The sequence below is a fragment of the Pongo abelii genome, chromosome 9 (assembly GCF_028885655.2).
Source record: "Pongo abelii isolate AG06213 chromosome 9, NHGRI_mPonAbe1-v2.0_pri, whole genome shotgun sequence".
Lineage (NCBI taxonomy): Eukaryota > Metazoa > Chordata > Mammalia > Primates > Hominidae > Pongo > Pongo abelii.
The window spans coordinates 105,634,313-105,656,021 of NC_071994.2; the positions used below are offsets into that span (position 1 = coordinate 105,634,313).

The following is a 21,709-nucleotide window of genomic DNA, read 5'->3' on the forward strand; positions in this document are numbered from 1 at the left end:
GATGAAACATTGAAGAAAATGTCAGCCCTGCCCTCAATATGTTTACAATCTAGTAGTAGAGACTGATTAGTAACGATCAGAGTGATTGGTGCTACGAAGAGTTAAGTTCAGGATACTCTGAGAACACACAAGAAGTAGATCCCATTGCATTTAGAGGCTTAATAAAGGTATCCCCAATGAGGCAACTTAAGCTGATGATAAAATCCAAAAAAGGAATATATTGAGAAAAGATAAATATTTCCTCATGTTTCATAAGAGGCATCATGGTGCGGAAGGAAAAGTACATCATGTTTGAGAAGATGTGGGCTAGAGTTTTAACTCCACTGCTGACCAGCCTCTCCAAGCCTCAGTTTAATCATCTTACATGGGAAAAATAATTTCCTGGCCAATATCATGAGATCATTATAAGGATAAAATGAGATAATGAATATGAAAGTGTATTATAAACTGTAAGGTGCCATATGGATAGATACTGTTAGTTTGAAAAGGTATTATTTGCCTAGGCCTTAATTACCTGCTAATTGGGCACCCACCATAGACAATACACAAGCCCCAAACGTCACAGCCTTATCTGAAGTGTCTGTTTTAACTGATGAAAAACTGAGATCCAGAAAGGCTGCTGGCCCAAAGGTCACTGGTGGTGAGGGGCAGAGAGGGCCCAGCTCAGGCTCTAGCTGCCTTGATGTTAGTCACATGTCTGATCTCACCTACTTTCTCATGCTCAGTCTTGTGATCTCTGGTTTTTTCTTTGTTTGTACTTTGACCCTTTGTCCAATCAGACCTGGGCTTTTCTGAAGGTCAGAGGGACTGCTTCCCTTTTCTCTTTTCTCTCCACCACCTCGTAATGAATACAGTTTTGGGTATCCAGAATCCCGCAACTACTTCTTGGATTAATTGGGAACCTGGGATGAAACCTGAATAGCAAGTGTGTTCCAATTAATGCAATTCAATACATAGCTCTGAAATGTTGTCTCTTATAAGTTGCTGTGCTAAGACAAAGTGTGCATTTCAGAATATTATAATGATGAGGCCATGCGGGGAAAGTGGGGAGGTAGAGGAGCAGATATGTCTTCCCAAAACTAGGCTCTGTCTGAGTGATGTCTCTGATGAGGTGTAGTTGACTTCCAGCTGCTTTCTCTTTGATCACTCTAAAGCCAGATGCATTTTCTTGCATTTCTCACTTAAAAATCAACAAGCAACTCTAGGCAAAGCTAAGTCCTACTTTTTATTTGAAGTTATGGGACAGTGATATTTTGAATGACTCAACATGAGAGGTAGTAAAGGGTAGTAGTTACGAGCTCAGGCAAATGAAAACTGTACTCTTGAAACTTTTCACAAGTGGTAGACTCTTACATTCTTTACTAAAGAAACTTTGATGTAGGATATTGTGAGGACTAAATTGAAGTAGTCATTCTAAATCAAGTGTGATTTTGCACCCTGGGGGATGTTAGGCAATATCTGGTGACAATTTTGGTTGTCACAGCTGGGGGTGAGCAGTGCTATTGGAGTCTAATGAGTACAGCCGGGGATGCCTCTAAACATCCTAATGCAAAGGACAGCTCAACACAACTAAGACTTATCTGGCTTGAAATACCAGTAGTGTCAATGTTAAGAAACCCTGCTTTAAATACCACTATGATGTAGTATAATGTATATAGTGTGCACATAGGATACAAATAGATGCTATCCATCACTTATATAAATTATGACAAATTTCTTTTCTTTTCTGTTTTTTGAGATGGAGTTTCACTCTTGTTGCTCAGGCTGGAGTGCAATGGCGTGATCTAAGCTCACGGCAACCTTCGCCTCTCCGGTTCAAGCAATTCTCCTGCCTCAGCCTCCCGAGTAGCTGGGATTACAGGCATGTGACACCACTCCCGGCTAATTTTGTACTTTTAGTAGAGGTGGGGTTTCTCCACGTTGGTCAGGCTGATCTTGAACTCCCGACCTCAGGTGATCCGCCTGCCTCCGCCTCCCAACGTGCTGGGATTACAGGCATGAGCCACCATGCCTGGCCAAATTATCACAACTTTCAAAAAGAATCTGTAGTCATGAAAAATTTCAGTAAACTAGTGAAAAAAATGATGTCTTGTGGCAATAAAACAGTAACATACTCAGACAATTTGCATCCTTAGAGCTATAGATTGTAGTAATAAGTGAAGTAAAACTCACAAAAACAATTATAGCAAGTAACTTCCTTATACATCTGTGAATGGATTTAAAATATAAACAAAAAAATCTATAAGTCTCTTGGAAAAGAACAGCTGCAGGATGTATTGGAATGAAAATAAACAGATTACATCACTAGCCTATAATTTGATCTTTGATAAGGAAGGCAAAACAATGGAGTTTATTGATATTTTAGATCTGCTGATTAGATATTTAGCTGCACTATTTATCTTCATGTACTCACTGTCTAATGCTGTGCTGGCACATAGTCAGGGTTCAATACATATTTGTTGGCTAAATGAACGGGTGCTAGAGAGATGATTGGAAATTACTTGATCAACAAGTTTCATATTCTTTAAAATTTTCATTCACTTTTACCGAAGAACAGTAACTAACTCATCAAATTTGGGATTCGATCTCTGTAACTTTCACCTGGCCTCTTGCAGCTCTTTGCTAGTTCCTTGAACTCCTCCTCCAGCATCATGTATTATTCATCTTTGTATCCTTGGGCTTAGCATGCTGCCTGGTGCATCCAGGGACTTGATGCATGTTGTCCAGCCTTAAAGGTCTTTTTTTGTTATACCCAGCCATCATTCTCCACCTACCTAAGCTGAACCCATCAGACTTTCATTTTCAGGAGATGCCTTCACCCTTTATTTGCTGGACAATCAAGGCAACTCAGCACAAGCTGAATGAGTGGCCCACTTTTCATCCTCTTTAGTCTCACACTCTCTTAGATTCTGATCTCTGTCATCTTCTTTCCTATTTGTGGGAAGGGTTTTCTTTCTTCTATCTTCTTCTTTTTTTTTTTTTTTGAGATGGAGTCTTGCTTTGGTGCCTAGGCTGGAGTGCAGTGGCACAATCTCGGCTCACTGCAACCTCTGCCTCCTGGGTTCAAATGATTCTCCTGCCTCAGCCTCCCGAGTAGCAGGGACTACAAGCACGTGTCACCACACCTGCCCAGCGAATTTTTGTATTTTTTTCAGTAGAGACGGGGTTTGACCATGTTGGCCAGGCTGGTCTTGAGTTCCTGACCTCAAGTGATCTGCCTGCCTTGGCCTCCCAAAGTGCTGGGATTACAGGCATGAGCCACCATGCCGGCCTCTATCTTTTTGATTCTCTGTTTAATTACTGCGCACTCCTCTGAGATCAGGTGATTTGGTGCAGTGAACAAAACAAGGAATGCTTGAAGCCTTGTTTTATAACTGGCTGTGTGACCTCGTGTGAGTCATTCAATTTTTCTGAGACTCAATTTCCTACTGTCAGATAACAGTGAGAATAATATCTGCACAAACACTTAAAAGGATCAATTGAGATAATGCATATGAAAGTGTTCTATAAACTCAGGACTACTGTTATTTGTAGACACTTTAAAAAGACATGTTTTTACTCTACAAATTTATTAGTAGATGATATGCAGAATATAAACTTAGAGTTTATCAATATAGCCAAGTTTCCTTCTTAGTTTGTTTCACTGGAAACTTTGAAGTACAAACTGTCATGTCATTGGCTGAGAAGCCATTCATTCTATGGGACTCATTAACCAGGGCTGCTTAGTTCAGGATGAGTCAGAAGCCAAGAAATCAACCATGCATCATCCACCTTGCTGAACCCAAGAAAAATATAGCTCATACAACTAAAAACCCATGTGTAGCCAGTGGTATGGATTAATGATAGTCAAAGCTGTGCAAAGTGCCCTTAAATTAAGAGTGTTTGTACCCATCTGAAGAGCCCATGAAAATCCATATTCATAAGCCATAACCTGTGAACATGTAAAGGGCCCCTCCTCTCTCAGAATCAGGTGGTTCAGAAGAAATGACAATGAGTCAGGGATTTTACTTCACCTCTGCTTCTTTATCTGAATTCTTAATAGATCACAGAGAACCGCTCTAAGTAAACACAATGCCATTTGTTGGCTTTCAGGGAAGCAATCTTACAGCCAGAAAAGACACATCCCCAGGGAGAATGCGAAGGAGGAAGACTTCCTCCTGTTCCATGGTGGGCTTACCTCAAGCCCATGGCATCCTGGGAATTCCCAACTTCAAATCTACTCTCCAGAAATAGTGGTTACTGTTATTGTTTTCCTTCCTGTAGCATCCTTGTATTTCTTTTTCTCCACTGTCTTCAAACTTGAACAGTTCCCTCTTTGAAATCCTGTCTTGGCCCTGCTGCCACTGCCAACTATTATCTTAACTTCTTTTGTTATTAACAAGCTTCTCAAATGAATGATCTATCTCAACTCTTTTGTTTCCCCCCATTTGCTTTTTATTATTTATTTATTTATTTATTTATTTATTTATTTTAAGACAGGGTCTCGCTCTGTCACCCAGGCTGGAGTGCAATGGTGCAATCTCGGCTCACTGCAACATCTGCCTCCAGGGTTCAAGTTATTCTCCCACCTCAGCCTCCTGAGAAGCTGGGATTACAAGGCACTGCCACCACACCTGGCTAATTTTTTTTTGTATTTTTAGTAGAGACAGGGTTTCACCATGTTTCCCAGGATGGTCTTTAACTCCTGATCTCCAGTGATCCACTTGCCTCGCCTCCCAAAGTGCTGGGATTACAGGTGTGAGCCACTGCACCTGGCCCCATTTGCTCTTTAACCCCTTTCCATGATCTGGCTTTCTTCCTTACTGCTCTGCTATGACTATATTCCAAACTATCCTGGCCACTCAGTCCCTTTTCTTCAGTCCTCAGTCTGGTGACCTTGGCAACAATTTCCACTGTTGATAACTTAAAAAAAATACACCCTTTTTCCCCAGATTTATTTGGGATTCCACCACAGAGGTTTTGTCTCTGATGTCAAACAGAACTAAGTTATAATTCCAGCTGAGGACAATGACAGTGTGGATTAAATGAGTGAATATCTGTAAAATGCTTAGCACAACACATAGCACATTGCAAATGACCACGAAGTGTCGGCTATTCTTATTGTTATTATTTTCGGAGTGCTGAATCTCTCTGGTTGTTATTGAATCCTTTTCTCCCTTTTCCTAGGCTCATTCTTTAGACTTTTTTTCTTTCTCCTCATTCTCTCTACAGAGTTGTTTTTCATCTCCACATCTTTAACTGTCTCCTTTATGTGGGAGATTCAAAACCCACGAAGCCTCCAATTGTGACCTCTTCTCTGAGCACTAGCTTATTTCTATGAAACTCTGTGAAAATTATCATTGCTTTAAATCGGATTCATCTAACCCTGTTTTACATCGTGTTCCCAACAAATCCTCTGAATTTTTCTAAGTGAACAATGCTGTATAGTATACTCTCGGCCATGAGGCTTCTACCTGCTTTAACTCTTCCTTTTCCATTGTTCTTCTCACCAAATTAGTGTCCTAATCCCGCTGGTGAGTCCTCAGAATGCCTTTTATTAATACATCCATTCTTCTCTCCAATTCCTACTTGCATAATCCTTAAAAATGCTTTTCTTTGCCTTCTAATTTAAGATACATAACATCTTTTAAAATGTGACAATTAGTGACAGATTAAAAAAATATATAGAATCCTATTTTGAAAAAAAAACAAATGTGAAGACACATATTAAACATCCTTGGGAAACTTAGATAGTCTATGAACATCCTCCTCTTTGTGGCTGGTTACCCCACCTGCAAGCAGAGGGCGTGGAAGCAAAGGAACAGCTCAGAAGTGCTGTTCCTACTAACTCAAATGCATAACAGTCAATGGGCATATGTTCATTCAGGTTAAATTTCAGTGCTTTTCTTGGTAGTTCCATTTCATAGGCAGAAAGCTTTCTGTATTAGTGCTAGGATAGATTCTGGACTGGAGTCCAAAGATCTGGGTCTCATGGGAGGGTCTGCTGAGGCTAAAAGACCTGTGCCTATTTTCCTTATCTCTGCACTGAAGGATTTGGATAGGATCAACCTTTATGCTTACTCTATTTGTAAAATCTATTGTACTTCTAAGATTTATAGGTGATTGTGTGTGATATTCTTGATTTTGCCTTTAAAATTATATTGGGCAAAACCCAACATAATATGACACATGCAAATATAATTTCGGTATGGCTACAATTCCAGTCATTTCTCTCTTATTTTCCCTAAGTGGCTGAGGAAATCTGATATGGCCTTAATAATTTTGTCATCTATTATAAAAAGTAAGTGTATGTTCATTAAGTATATCTAGCTATATATATGCCTCTCAACTTATTATAGCTAACACTTATTTCTCTTCACACAGAACATTTGAATGTACATTTATACACTATGGAGAATATCTGACAATCTCACGGTGACTTTAAAAGGTACTGCATTCCATCTTGCTTTGGAAACAAACCATGTGGTTATTATGCCCACAGCTTGAAATGTCCCATCAACAGATCATTGTTGGTGATGGGGAATTCCAGGCTGTTGAGTGGGAGAGAAGAGACTAGGAGCTCTTTCATAATCAGTGGCTCCCTGGTTGCCATTATAACTGTGGCTTGAAAGAATTCTTTGTTCTTTGTCCAGGCTTAGCAAGCACTCTGGGACTTTTAGCGGCAGCTGGTAGGGGATCAGAGCTATAGAGTCATGGGATTCCAGCTCTGGACAGCACCTTAGGAGGCAGGGTAGTTAGGAGCACGGGCTCTGAAGTTTGCTAGTTTGGGTTTGAATTCCAGCTCCACCCCTCACTAGCTATGTACTCTTGAACAAGTTGCTTATCCTTTCTATGATTTGTAAAAGGAACAATACTTCAGGCCTCACAGGGGAATTGTAAGGATGTGATAATATAGTGTTTGTATAGTAAGTACTGAACACTTTCAAGTCACTATTATTACAGACTACTCCCTCACTTTATAGAAAAGGAAGAGAAGCTCCAGGTGCCACGGTGAGTTAGTGGCAAGTCCAGTGCTGGGACCACTCCTGACTCCCCACCCTGCTTATAGCTTGTTCTAGTTCTTTGGAATCATCTGCCCTACCCCAATAGCTCATTGAATCTGAAATGGAAGAAGATGAGAAGGTGGTGACTAAGCAGATACATACATGGTAGCAGGCCATCTCTCCTTCTGCAATCCTGCTGATTTTTCATTTCTAGACGTCTCTTGCACAAATGTCTCACTTACTAGTCTGTTATCACCCTCAGTATTTATAATCAAGACTATGTCAAAAGATGTATTGACTTTAAGTAGTCATTAGTAATTGCTAAATGCTCACAGTTTGATAAAGAGGGTTTTTTTTTTGCTTTTTTTAAAGAAAACAATGATCATTGAATGAAATGGTATCATATCTTTGACTTCACTGCCTCCTTTGCCCCCACTGCAACCTCTGATATTTACCACAAGAATAAGCTACACCCTGCATGATGGCTGGCACCTCACTGCTTTATCACTGAATGAGTGCTACATGCTATTTCAGTGTCTGGGAGTGTGGAGGCTGACAATGATATCCCTTAGGTGAAGCCAAGGTTACTTAGATCTGTGCTCCAAGCTCTTCCTGCCCTGCCTGGTCTACCACTCCTGCGTCATTGCTTACCAATTCCATTTGGTGTACTTTTTGGTAATATTCAAGAAAAATATCAATGGTCCGTGTCTTAAAAATAAAAAATCATCAGAAAATTAATAACACAAAAGAATCAATTGGATTCTCTAAATGCCTGAAGTTGTTTATAAGCCTCCCTGCTATTGTAAATATTTTTTGATTCCCACTCTTAAGAATAGTAACAGCCATTTATTAACACTATGTGTCTGGCACATTACTTGCTGGGGATCACCTCATCAGTAAGCAGTAGGGCCACCCACTGACTCTGCTGTGAAAGCCTGGGTTCCTGGGCTCGGCTCTAATTTGCCTTTGAAAAGTGAATGTCTGTCCATTGTCAAAGATTTAGTTCAAGCTGTTTCTAATTTTTAAAAATTAGAAATAATCCAGTATTGGATTGATTAAGTAATGATATATCTATTCATTGGAATAACATATAATATATAAAGGATGAGAATTAAAATTCATTGACAGGAAAAAATAAAATTTTGTGAGTGAAAAAGTTTATAAATCAACACCACTAGTAAAATCCTATTTTTTTGGAAATCATTGCACCCTACTCCCATATGTACAATATCTAGCTCTCTATCCAGAGAAAATGTCAGGAGGGACATACAACAATATGCTTAACAATGGGAATGCTCTGTGTTGTGTGCCCTCCAAATTCCTATGCTGAAGCCTTAACCCTCAATGGGATGGTATTACCTTCAAGAGGTAATTAGTGTTAGTGCTGGAAGAGGACATTCCTGACTCATGAGGTCATGAGGGTGGGGGCCCCATGATGGGACTAGTGCACTTATAAGAAGAGAAACTGGAAAGTTCACTCCCTCTCTCTCTCTGTACACGAAGGGGTCATGCGAGCTCACAGCAAGATGGCGGCTGCCTACAAGGCAGGAAAAGAGGCCTCGAGGTGAAACTTACCTTGCAGATACCTTGATCTTGAACTTCTTACCCTCCAGAACTGTGAGGAATAAATTTCTGTTGTCTAAGCCACCTGGTCTATGGTACTTGGTTATAGCAGCTCCTGCAGACTGATACACTCCAGGTGGTGGGATTCTGGGTAAATTTTGCTTTTTAAAAAATACTTTGTTACTTTTTCTCTGTGCTGAAGGAGCAAAAAGTATTCTTATAATAGTAGCTCAACAATATATCCCCAAAAGCGTACAAGATAAGGAATATCACATTTCTCAAACGTCTCCTCCTCAGGGAACTCTCTCTAGATCTTCCCAGGTACTTGCTTCTTGTTTTGGTTCATGGGCCTAACTTTTAGAGCTCACGTCTCACTATCTTGCAGGGCTTTCGGAGTCCCCTACTCATACACCTTCTCATACACGAGACTACACTGCTTGAAAACCACAACGGGCTCCATAAACACTTTTGCAATAGTGAAGAAGAAAAAATAATGCCACACATGAATGCTCCTGAGATGCCTCTGCCTATTCTGGTGTGATTGAATTCTGTCTCCAGCAAAGGGAGGAATGGGGTGAATGTTGCTATGTTTCTCTTTGCCTCCATGGAAATAAATAATTAGAGTAACCAGCATCATGGAGACAGCAGCCATACTCCCCAAGAAACCAGAGTTGGGGGAGAAGAGGGATCTGCCTTCTCTGTGAAAGGCCCGGAGGCATTGAAAAGGAGGAGTTTCGGAATGCTGGCCTTGGAATTATCTACCCACCTATCTATCCATCTGATCATCCATCCATCCATCCATCCTTTTATCCAATCTCCTATCTGTCCATCTGTCCAGCTAGCCAACCCTCATTCACCAAATATTTATTGAGCATTTGCTATGCACACTCACTAGGGATAAAGTGTTAAACAAAATGGACATCAGATCAATTCAGGCTGGTGTCCTAGCTCAGCCATTTAACTGTCACCTTGGGAAACTTACTTGCTCTCTTTGAGCTGCTTTCTTTGTCTGCACATTAGGGATTCTAATCTCTACAGTGAAAAGGGTTACAGTAAATATTGTCCATATATGGAAATAACTTAGCACAGTAGCAAGACCACAGTAGGTGCGCCACGAACAGTAGTTTTGGCAGTTCTCTATCTCCCCCAAAGACCCCTGCCTCCCACCCTTCTGCTGCATAGGACAGCATTTCTGCCTGATCTTCATACACGGCAGCAACAGGGACCTGTGGGATGACGTTTGTCTGGGAGCGTAGATGAGGCCCAATGAGAGTTGGTGGCGTGTCTGAGGCTTACCGGTCCTTGAAGAGCAGGAGCTCCTTCCCCAGCATTGTCACAGCGTCAAAGGATGAGCTGGAGTCACAGAGATCGGGGGTGGATGGCTTGTGATGGGGGGCACGGGGCAGAGTGGGCTTCCCCAGGAATGCTTTCCGAGGTCCTAGGATTCAAAATGAGTTGGTCAAAATGGTCACAGGAATTTGGAGTTCACACACTTCTGTTCTAGAGCCCCAGGGGAGATTGTACACCTTCATGCTGGACATGTGGATCATGGCCATGGCTGTTGAGGGCAGGTAGACCTGGGTTTGAGTCCTGGCTCTCCTGGTTGCTGAGCTGTGTGATTTGAGGTGCATTATTCAACTTTGTAAGCCTCAGCTTCCTCACTTGTTAAAAGGGAGGGATAATAATAGTACTCATCTCAGAAGGCTTTTATGAGAATTAAATAATTCCTGTAAAGCAGGTAGCAGAGTGCTTGGCACACAGTAAGTCTTCTAAAGATTATTATTTTATTATAGAACTTCTTTGATATCTACAAGTGCTCCAAATTAGAAATGTAATTTAAAAATTGGCATGGATTGTTTCTTTGTAATTAAGTTCTTTTTTTCTCAATAATAAAACTTTCTTGTGTGTTTTCCTATTATTTTCATAGACTCCTTGGCATCCTACCCTGTGCTTTTGTCCTTGGCATCCTACCCTGTGCTAGGCATCCAGGAAAAACTGAGCGAATTCTTGTGAAACTGAAGTACACTGAAGGTGTTTGCTATTTAAAGATATCTTCTGGTGGATCGTCTTGGAAAACATGGACCCAAATCTTGTGAGAGCTATCAGTGAGTCTCCTCTTCTGCTCTGCATCTCTCAGGACTGTGTCCCAGCTCCAGAAGAATGAGCCTGCACAGCTTGGACTGTCGCCTCTGGCGGGTTCCTGCTCTTTGATGAAGCCTCGTCATAACCACAGGTGAGAGTGAGGGAAGGAACGAGGCACAGGGAAGGGAAAGGTTCAGGCCTCTGATAAGGGTCAGATGAGGTTTGAGATCAGGGATGGAGTAGGGTTAGCATCAAGGCGACGATCAGAGGCAGGGTGAGGCTTTGGGATAATATCGAAGCTGGAAATTGGAGAGGGTCAGCAGCGGCAAGTGAACGGGTGGGTGATATGAATGCTCCCTTGTAACATAAACCCATGTTTTCACATTTCATTCAACTGTGTCATAATAACTGTGCCAAAATATGTGCTTTGCCTCCTGGCCGAGTGACAGTGGCCATCCAAAGGCAGTGACTTTCCAGGGCACAAGGACCTCTAAAGGCAAGTGTTTGAGCTCAGCCCTTCTTGGTGGCCCACAGGAATCGCTTCCCATTGGAACACTGCCACCAAGGCTCTGGAGCTGAGTTTGTGACATGGAGACATTCACGGCGTTTTTCCTGTCCCTCAAGGGTCAGGCAGATCTGGTGCTTTCTGCCTCCTGGAAATGGATAGAGCTGGCTGAAGGCTTCTTGGGATGAAATTTGTCTTTTGTGTCTCAGGTGAAATCTGACCAATTTTGAATGGTGTGCCCATTTCTGGGCTTCCCACCGTCCAGATCCCCTGGGGCCAGATTCCTAGCACCCCAGGAAGCCGCTGGGGGGATCTGGGTCTCTAGGCACTGAGAAGATGGGGAGGGGCTCTGATAATCAGAAGCCTAATATCCAGGTCTCCAGGGCTCAAGGGAAAAGCAATTTCCTAGATCTTTTTGCCTTTTATCCATTAAAGAAAAATTGTCAAGGTCTAAGGATGTTTCAAGATTCCTTCTGATGGATTAATTGGTTTGTTTTTCCCTTAAGGAAAATTGGATACAGAGTTTCTAATAATCCCTTACTAGCTTTTGGAAGAATGTTAATACTTGAGGTAACTTATCTTAGGATATCTTAGGATACTTACTGTCTTTGAACCTCAGCTTTCTCAGCTATCAAATGAGGAAAACACTTCACACCCCACAGGTTGGTTGTGAGGCTGGTGTAAGACTACACACATGAACCTGTTTTGTAAACTGCAGATCAGCTACGTGGCTGGGCGTGGAGTTATTTTAATCATGATTGCTATTTTTAGGGAGATAAGGTCACTTATCTGCAAATGGGTAAGCACCACATATATGAACTATAAACTACATCCTTCCTCTCCCAATGTGTAAATTCTAACCGGCACTCACAGGAAAAACACAAACAAACAGACAAATGACTATATTTTCTAAGGCTATCCAGGACTAATATGCTCTAAAGGAGAGATGTAAAATTTAATCACACATCACACACACATTTATAACAAGCAAATGAGCTCTTCACAAGAAGGCATAGTTGGGGCTGTGGTTTCTAGATTGATCTTTACCAATGCAGATAAAATGCACTTTCTTTAATTTGGAGACTGAATGCTTGCCAATTTCAGAGATAGTGGTCAAGGAAGGTAATAATCTTACCGTATAATGCTTGGATCCCTTTCACATCATCTTTGGGGAGGTGGAATCCATAGGGATTCTGGTACTTATAAGTTGGGTACATCAGTGCTGATGGGTCTGTGGAATGGGCCAGGCCCAGGGCATGGCCAAATTCATGAGCAGCAACAGTAAACAAATTAAAACCTAGACAATATGAGAGAGAAAAAAACAGTATCAACACAGGTTTTTGTTTTCTCCGTCTTCTATCTTTATAGGATAATTTATGCCCACATTACAGTAAACCCATCTGCTTTTCCTAACTGGATTATTCAAAGCTTGGTAGGTTATTCTGGCACTTAGCTTTGGTGACTTTAATTCTTCCCCCCTTGGCTAGAAGGGGGTTGGAGGTGGGGGAGGATGGAAATGCACATCAATCCATTTTGTTCATCATCAGTGATGTTTGGTAGACTGATAAAGGAGAGCCTTGGAGCAAATAGTGGCAATGATATTTGGCAATAATTCATAAATTTAGACCACAAATGCCTTAATAGTTCCCTGCTATTACAGCCTACACCTTTTGATCCACACGTTTCACACTGAAGATTTCCAGATGACCTGTATGAGATTCTGGAAACTTTATTCCCATCCCCAACACACTTCTCAGGACAGTACTGATTCTCTTGGGTCATTTCTGAATGTAGCCTATTTCCAAGAACAAGTAAGAAGTCATAAATACTAGGTTGTTGAAGGAAACAAGAGCAGTGCATTGAGAAGGGGATGACCGGTTCTTCAGATGATATGCTGTGAAACAGATCAGACAAGTCTACAACACGATTTGGGGTGGATTTTTTTCCCTTATGTGATCCCTTTTGGATTTTTGGCTTACTTGTTTTTCCTAGCCAGCCCCCCTAGTTAAAGGGTGGCTTGGGACGTTGAACCTCAAGGTTTCATGATGGAGCCCAGAAGAAGGTACAATATTTTCCAGGTTATGGTGAATTGTGCATATATACCATTCGTTCCCATAGTCCACTTCTCAGCATTGTCGAAATGTGTATCTCCTCCCAGGCCTTCTCCAGGAGCAAATGCATGGGCTAGAGTCCCCCGAGGCCCATCAAATGGATAGGAATCCCCGTGATCTAAACAAGTGGGGAGAAAGGCCAACAGGATTGAGTCCTTCTAGCAATTTTGAGGGGCACATCATATTACAGAAAAGGGACATTTTGAATAGCATTGACACTTAAATTTACTTTTCAGTATTTATTTGTTATAATGGGAAGTTCATTTGTCAATGAGTAACTGCCCATTGAAAAATAAAAAAGGCTAATTCATACTGCAAAGATAGTAAGCATTAACAATAAAAAAACACCTGTTTTGGGTTATTGTTGCTATCACGACATCTGTTAACTGACACGTAGGATACTGTGGACTTTGCATGTGCCATAGATTACAAAAGGAGAACAAACGGGGGAGGCATTCAATAGCAAAACCTACTCCACTGATTGGAATGTGAACCTGTTAGCAGAATGACCTTTCAAATTTGATTCAGCTGAGACAGTGATAGTGAATTGAACAAGTGTGTGCTTTCTGTTTCTATAGCACAATACAGTTTAAGGAAGTGTCAAAAATCTCTCTGTAATTTTAACATACTTTCATGTGGAAAACATATGAAAGTCATAAAGGTGTTTATAAAATCCTAACTTTTAAAGCTTTTTTAAGTTTTTTTTAAATTATCTATTTTAACTAACAATTCATTACAAATTTAATAGAAGAGGAGGAGGAAGAACAAAATGAGGGATATAGTTTATCACTTAAAAAAATCTTAGTAAGGATACCCAGTTTTAGATTCTTTTTTTTTTTTTTTTTTTTTTTTTTTTTAAAGCCAACAGAACAAAGTTCTGGTATGCCATTTCTCAGGTTTCAGTGAAATGCAGTTTACTCAGGTGCACGCACCGAGGACTTCATGCAATGGCAGCACAGTCCCTGGTTGGCTTGTGTATTAGGGGACAGACTGCAAGCTTGAAAGATCAAGAGAGAGCCAGACATTCATTCCTTGGCTTTCAAAGCTACCCCGAGTCACAATGCTCTCCCTGCCACTTCACTAGGGATGGCCTTTGTCTTCTGGGAGGAATAGGACCTGCCCTGGGCCAGGTCACACCCAGGGCCATTTCTAAAGTCTGTATTCTCAGGACTTGCTTGATCTTCTCTCTCCCAGCTCCTAAGCATGTTTTCCCCCCAGTGACATCAGATTAAAATTAAGATCTGGACTTGAAATGACAAGGACACTTAGAAATGTTATCTGAGGAGGGGAATAGGTAGTAGCTTTCACCCTATTAGGAAGCTGAGAAGGGAAAGAAATTTTATGAGCTCTTTGGCCCTCCCTTTATCTATTTCCTAGACTTGCTTCCCTGAAAAGGGCTCAGAGCTCTCAGCAATCCCTGCTCAACCTTATGCCTCTACTCCTTACCAGGGTGAGCAATGGAATGGAGAAGAAGTGGGAAAGTTGGAGGCAGACCTCTTGCATATCTCCCAAAAGGTGGTCTGCAAGTGTGGGCAGGACAGAAATGACACTTTCCTAACCATTGCTGCAGGGGGAAAGCTGCTTCAAGGTCACTGTGGAAGGTATTTCCTTCAGTGAGGATTCACGGTGGGATATCCTTGGCTAATATAGAAGGGGTTATATAAGTGATAAACACTATGAGGGGAAGGGATGAGGTCATGTGGCTAATGGGAAAGCAAAATCTGCAAGAATTTGTCCCCTAGTGGGACAAAGTCATAATGAAAGTTTGTTACAGTGAATCTACTCTACAGCTGTGTCTGATGATGACAAGATATGCTAAGAACTCCTTTGGTTCTATTTTCTGGCCAGATGAAGATCCTGGCTTTGCCACGGTCTTGGCCTCGGCCCATCACAGCACTGTGTGAAGGGGGAGTGTGTGATCACTCGAATTAAAGGTGTGGAAGGAACAGTATTGGGACAACTCTCCTTTGAATTAGTAGATGGAATCCAAGTACCACAATACCTCCATTTTCAAAAGATATCATAATATCCGCTTCTCCTGAGTTTATTCTGACAAAGCTCAGAGGGACGGCGCTACTCCAGGCCTGCAAGGCCATCTCCACTGCTTTGTCCACCTCGACAGAACTCATGGAAGGTGTGTATTTAGATATTCTGTGAAAATGGAAGGAACATGTTTTCTTTTCAGTAACTGCTCCGAAGAAGGCAAGAATTACATGTTGTATTAAAAAAAGTTAACTATAAATCTACAATTTAGATTTTTCTCTGAAATAATAATCTTATTTTGCTTTATTATATGTTAAATTTCTGCATATGAAACAACAAGACAAATGAAAGGGAGAGATGAGAGACAGTTGGGATAATCCAGTACTGAAACCATTTAGCTTTCAGTGTTATTATACTACCACCGACCTAAAAGAATAAAATTTGTGGCCGGGCGCAGTGGCTCACGCCTGTAATCCCAGCGCTTTGGAAGGCTGAGGTGGGAGGATCACTTGAGGTCAAGAGTTCGAGATCAGCCTAGCCAAGATGGTGAAACCCCATCTCTACTAAAAATACAAAAATTAGCGGGGCGTGGTAGTGCAAACCTGTAGTCCCAGTTACTTGGGAGGCTGAGGCAGAAGAATTATCTGAACCTGGGAAGTGGAGGTTGCAGTGAGCCAAGATCGGCCGACTGCACTCCAGCCTGGGTAACAGAGTGAGACTTCACTCAAAAATAATTAAATAAGTAAATAAGATAAATAAAACTTGTGAAATGTTACAGGTAATAAGTAGTTAATTTTTCTTAAAGTCGTTTTCATTGAGAGAGGACCTCTTTTTCCCCAAAGGGACTGGATGTTTTCAATTATAAAAAATAGAAATGTGGAGTTTTGAAGTTTTGCTAATTCTTATTCAAAGCTCCTCAGGATTTCCCCAGGGCTATTGAGGAAGGCTTTTTTTTTTTTTCCTCAGAATAATGCATTCTTTTCTTTTTTCGTTTTATTTTCTTTCTTTCTTTTTTATTTTGAGATGGAGTTTTGCTCTTGTCGCCCAGGCTGGAGTGCAATGGCATGATCTCTGCTCACTGCAACCACTGCCTCCCAGTTCAATTGACTCTCCTGCCTCGGCCTCCTGAGTAGCTGGGATTATAGGTGCCCGCCACCACGCCGGGCTAATTTTTATATTTTTGGTAGAGACAGGGTTTCACCATGTTGGCCAGACTGGTCTTGAACTGCTGATCTCAGATCCGCCCTCCTCAGCCTCCCAAAGTGCTAGGATTACAGGCATGAGGCACTGCCCCCAGCCCAAAATAATACATTCTTAAAGAGGAAGGGCTAGCTTTAAAAACGGAGGCTCAATGGAACTGAAAAAAGGGTGAGACTTTCAGCAATTACTGGTGTGACAACGACACCTTAAGGCAGAAAAATGTAGTGCTTTTTGGACTGTGGGTGGAGTCAGAGTTGGTGATTGTTAGAACTTTCTGCTCTGAAGCCCAGGGTCTGGGGATTTCTGGCAGCACACAAAGGAAAGGCAGGGAGGGCAACTTCTACCGGAGACCTTGGGCTGGGCTGGAATATGATGCAAAGTGATAAGCTGTGTCTGTGAGAGCCAAACCCAAAAGCAGGGACTGGCCCTGCTTTCTCTCTCTCTGTATAGCTCCTAGTCTAGTGCCTTGCACATAGCAGATGCTTTGCAATAGCTTGATAAATAAATGAATGAATTAAAGAATTAAAGCTAGCTGTTTTAGGGCCCACTCAGTGGCTCTCAAAGTTTAGGACCTGTGATAATTACTTAGGAAGCTTTTAAAAATACAGGTATGGTCCAGAAATCTGTGTTTTGAAAGGTATCTTAGGTTATTATAATGCAGATGGTGCAATTTCAATGAGAAACCAACAGCAGTAATCCTAGGGTCCCAAATGAAAGGACTGTGCCCACAGAAAGGACAGCAAATAGCTCAATTCAGGACTTGAGAGGGAAGGAACAAGGAGCTCTTTAACCCCAGGAGTTGGGGCCAAAAGAAGAGAGCTATAGAACTGAAGGGGGAAACCAGAAAGACCTTTAAAGGGATTATTTAATGCTTTCAAAATATGCCAAGCCCACTGCATAATATGAGTCTGCAATTTATCACAACTAGGTAGACTTAGTACTTTGACATGCCCTCACATTTTTGGTAAGTCAGCCATATCTTTGAGCTGACTTGTGTGTGTTGGCCTGGAGAAGACAAGGAAGGAGAGAGGGATAGCACCAGAGAAGAAGAGAACATGGAAAAATCCCTGACTCAGGGTCTGGAGCTTGATAAAGCAATAGTAATACTAGCTAGTATTCTTTGAAGTCATACTATGTGCTGTTGCTGCATGCACTTTTTAATGTGGCGTTTATCTAATCCTCCCTACGACCCCTAAGAGGAAGATCATCATCATCATCTACATGTTATGATTAGTCAGGTTTGAGCCCAGTTCTGTCTGACTCCAAAGCTTATGCATATAAGCACTATGCTGTATTTTTTTTCCTTTTGTAATCCTCTGGGTTATGTTGTAAGAAGTTATTCTGAAAGTCAGTAGCTACACAGGCAGAGTACTGTGATAGCCTCTAGTGTCCTTTTTCATGGGGAGGGGATGGTGGAGTTGTTGGAGAGCAAGACTGGATAGGCAATGTGTGTTTTGAGGGGTTTTTAAGACTGCCCAGCTTATCGCAAGAATATTATACTTCCCTACGCATCACATTATCTTGACCCATGCTTCTTGTCTTTGTTGTACATAGTCATGGACTAAAATTCCAGAACACAGTTTACTTTAAGAAAACTATGAAAAGACTCTGTCGATGCATACACGTTTTTCTTGTCTTATTCTTACTATTTCAGAATCACTTTTGTGTTCAACTCTTACGAGGTTTTTCTCCCCCAATTGCTTTGATTTTTTTGTTCAGCCTGCCACCTTATGGATTTATTGGCTGATAGCAGGTAACAAGTGGCCTAGGGGATTCATGACTGTTCCCCGGATTCTGGCCCCTCCTTTGATCAAATGGACTCACTGGTGTGCTGGAACGGGTTAACAAGTGGCTTTACAAGGAGAAAAAAGAAACCCACTTGATTTGTATGACTTGCTGATTTCTGTGTTGTAAATATTCTCACTATGGCTAATTCAAGCTACCAATTTACCATCACTGAATGCCAGGTTGTAAAGAGATGAGCATGAATGAACCACCCAGATTATACAGATGTACATAGCCTCATGAACAGAGAAAATAATAAAATGTAGTGAAATAGGAGGCAATATGTTTTTATTACCTTTGTTTTAATATAATGTATTTAATATAATTTATTATATTAATGTATTTAATATAATTTATTATATTAATGTAATTATTTAATATAATGTATTTAATATAACTTAATATAATTTATTAAATAATTATACATATTAAATAATATAACATATAATAAATAATATTATTTTATATTTATATAAATTATATTTATTATTATAAAATATGTTTTATTATTATAAAATATGTTTTAATAATATATTAAATAGTATTTTATTTATTATTACAAAATAATATATTTTAATAATAAATAAATATAAATACGAAATAATATAATTATTTAATATCACAATTTAATTTATTTAATATAATTTAATATGATTTATTGAATTGTAAATTTACATAATTTAACAATGGCTGTCTTAGCAGCCAGATCACAAAATTCTTGGGAGCTTAACAAGTGGCTGCAAAATTCCTGACATTTTAAGGATTGGCCTCTGTGAGCTATTAGGAGGCAGCTCTAGCACACCACTGCTTGGACTATTGCAAGAGTCCAGCCTTTCCCCATCTCCGGTTATCATCTAGATGTGCTCATCCTAAAAGCAAAATCTGATCCTGGTCCTCGCCTGGCTCTCCACTGCCCTGGGGATAAAGTCCAAACTCCTTGATATCACGCTCTAGTTGCCCTTCAGGCTGCCCCTCCAGCTCATTTCCTGCCATTGCCCTTCCTGCACCCTCTGCTGCAGCCGCATGCACTAGGCACTGGTGGTGGGAATGCTGCCCATCAACATGCCAGTCTGTCCACTCTCTGCTGCTATATGCTTGGTCTGGTTTTCTTCTTAGAAAACTCCTTACATGTGCAAGGCCTGGGGCAGGACCACAAAGAGTGGAGGCCATTCTTCTTTTCTGACCTGCACCCATCTGTCATGCATGAGGCCCACGCAGGCAGGCACCATCCACCCCTACGTCAGGCTGAGGGGCAGGTACCATACATAGTTTGCCCTTGGTTGGACCAACCTGGGGAGGAAGTCTGCGCTGGCTCCCAGAATCAGGTCTGGCTCTGGGAGAGGGAATTCCAGACTCTGTACCCTGAGCACAGCAGGGAGGGACAGAAGTTCTGGTTGGGTGTGTCCCCTTGGTTTGCACAGGATGAAGCCAGAGGATTAGGGGAGGGGAGAAAGAGGGCAGGGAGGGAGTGAGGGGAGCTTGGGGCTAAGAGTGGAACTGCTTCTGCTTTGCCTTAGAATCAGGCTCAGATCTTACTGCTGGTCCCTGGGCCACTTGGTAGCTCTCTCCATGTGAACTGTGGTCCCACAGTTCACTGCTTAGAGCTATGCTTTTGCACTTTTCACACAGAGCTACAGCTGTCTGTTTGCATGTCTGTCTCTCCTTAAAGGACTGTGAGTTCCCTAAGGTCAAGAAAGTTGACCTGTTCACCTTTATATCCCTCAAATGGAATGCATTTCTTGAATCATCAATAAAAGATTTTTGGAATCAATGAAATAAATTACTTTATTAGTAGGTTATTTTTTTCTTTCTCATTAAGCAGGTTGTTTTAAGAAAACTGGTTTGTACTGCCAGGTCATTAATCCTAGACTAGATTAAAGATAACTGTGTTGTTTCTAGCTGGTAAAATTGTTTGGAATGCCTAAAATAGCCAGTCATTATGATAATCCTAAGACCGTATTTTCTGGTGAATTGCCCATTGTCATTGCCTGACAGATGGACGTAAAAAGTTCTTATTCTTTCTTATGGTTGTGAGGTGTCAGGATTTTTATACGGATGAGAAGGAAGATATTTTTTCAAGAAAAGGGAAAAAGAGAGAGGGGGTGTTTTTCTCTGAATTTGGAAAGACTTGATCTCATTACCTGTACGTCAAAGTATTTTTTTTCCATTTGGGTTCGCCAGGGAAGAGGCGATAATTGGCCACATCAGGAACTCCACAGCGAGGCTTCTTGATCACGTTCATTGTGGTCTTGTCTAACTTCCCGGTGACTTGGAGGCCAAAGAACGCTTGTAGCTCCTTAATCTTCCTTATCATGGAATTGCCTCCTCTTGCAACCATCTCACCAATCTGGTGTCCTTCTTTATTTGTGTAATATTTGTCAAGATACGCCTGAAATGGAGAGGCAGGCTGACGCGTCTACAGCGTAGTCTGGGAAATACTCATGCTCAGGTAAGGCAGGGGACAGCATTCCTGATGTATTAAAAGCAGTGTGTAGAGTATTTTCCCATTTATGAAAAAAGTAGACGTATTTGTATACATAAAGCTTAGCTATACTCCAAATTATTAACGATGATTGGTTTTGGGTAGTGGGGATTATAGATTATTTAATTATTTCCTTTTGTCCACCTGCATTTTATAGTTTTTCTACAATGAATATAACAAATACGTATTTTTGCTTTAATTTTTTTAAAAGAAAAAAATTCAGGGAAGGAAGCTGATGTGAACATTATTTCCATGGATCACTTATTTGTCACTGAAGTTCTTTACCCAATTTGCAAAACAAAGGCTATCTGGTTTCTTTGGTAAACAGTTATTTGTATCATCTTTCCATTGTACATAAGGCGAGATCAGTATGCTTTTAACTCTTGGAGGCATTGTATTCCAGCCTTTCATACTTTACAAAGGCAGAGGGTCCACCTGTTTTTCAGCTGAGGATTTTAATGAGTTCAGATGTGTTTAGCATGTGGACTGGAGTTTGTTTCCATGAGACAACTTTCCTAAGCAAGGCTCTTTGTCTCTTGAAGCAAATAAAGTAAGCCATAAATTATAAGGCTTTCATATGCACAAAAAGACATAAAGCCCCTCAGTATATATTGTTCAAAACACTTTTCTATGACTCAGGGCTGGGATTACGGTAAAATGAGTGACGCAGGGGCATGCAAATACAGGGCTGAGGCCTGCCTTTGGCTCAGGAATTTCACCTACTCAGTTGATTTTAGGAAAATAACCAAAGAGCAGCTAAGGGTTCAGTCATCCTTTCATGTCCATGAGGGAATTGGTCCCAGGACCTCTCTCAGATACCTAAATCCACAGATGCTCAAGTCTCTGATATAAAATGGCATAATATTTGCATACAACTTAAGTACAGCCTCCTGTATGCTTTAAATCATCTCTAAATTACTTACAATACGTACTATAATATAAATGCTATGTAAATAGTTGTTATACTGTATTGTTTAGGGAAAAGCTACAAAAAAATGTCTGTTTTGAACATGTC

At 41.0% G+C, this 21,709-nt stretch overlaps 1 protein-coding gene across 1 annotated transcript in view; it reads right to left on the reverse strand.

Annotated features, from left to right (window-relative positions):
• The window catches only part of MMP20 (matrix metallopeptidase 20), a 48,012-nt gene that overhangs the window by 19,169 nt on the left and 7,134 nt on the right, over positions 1-21,709 (reverse strand). The window contains exons 2-6 of the mRNA XM_002822398.4: positions 20,354-20,601; positions 15,247-15,395; positions 13,237-13,362; positions 12,269-12,430; positions 9,843-9,984 (exon numbers count right to left, since the gene is read on the reverse strand). Of these exons, the coding sequence (XP_002822444.3) occupies positions 9,843-9,984; positions 12,269-12,430; positions 13,237-13,362; positions 15,247-15,395; positions 20,354-20,601 (827 nt within the window). The remainder of the gene's footprint in view (positions 1-9,842; positions 9,985-12,268; positions 12,431-13,236; positions 13,363-15,246; positions 15,396-20,353; positions 20,602-21,709) is intronic.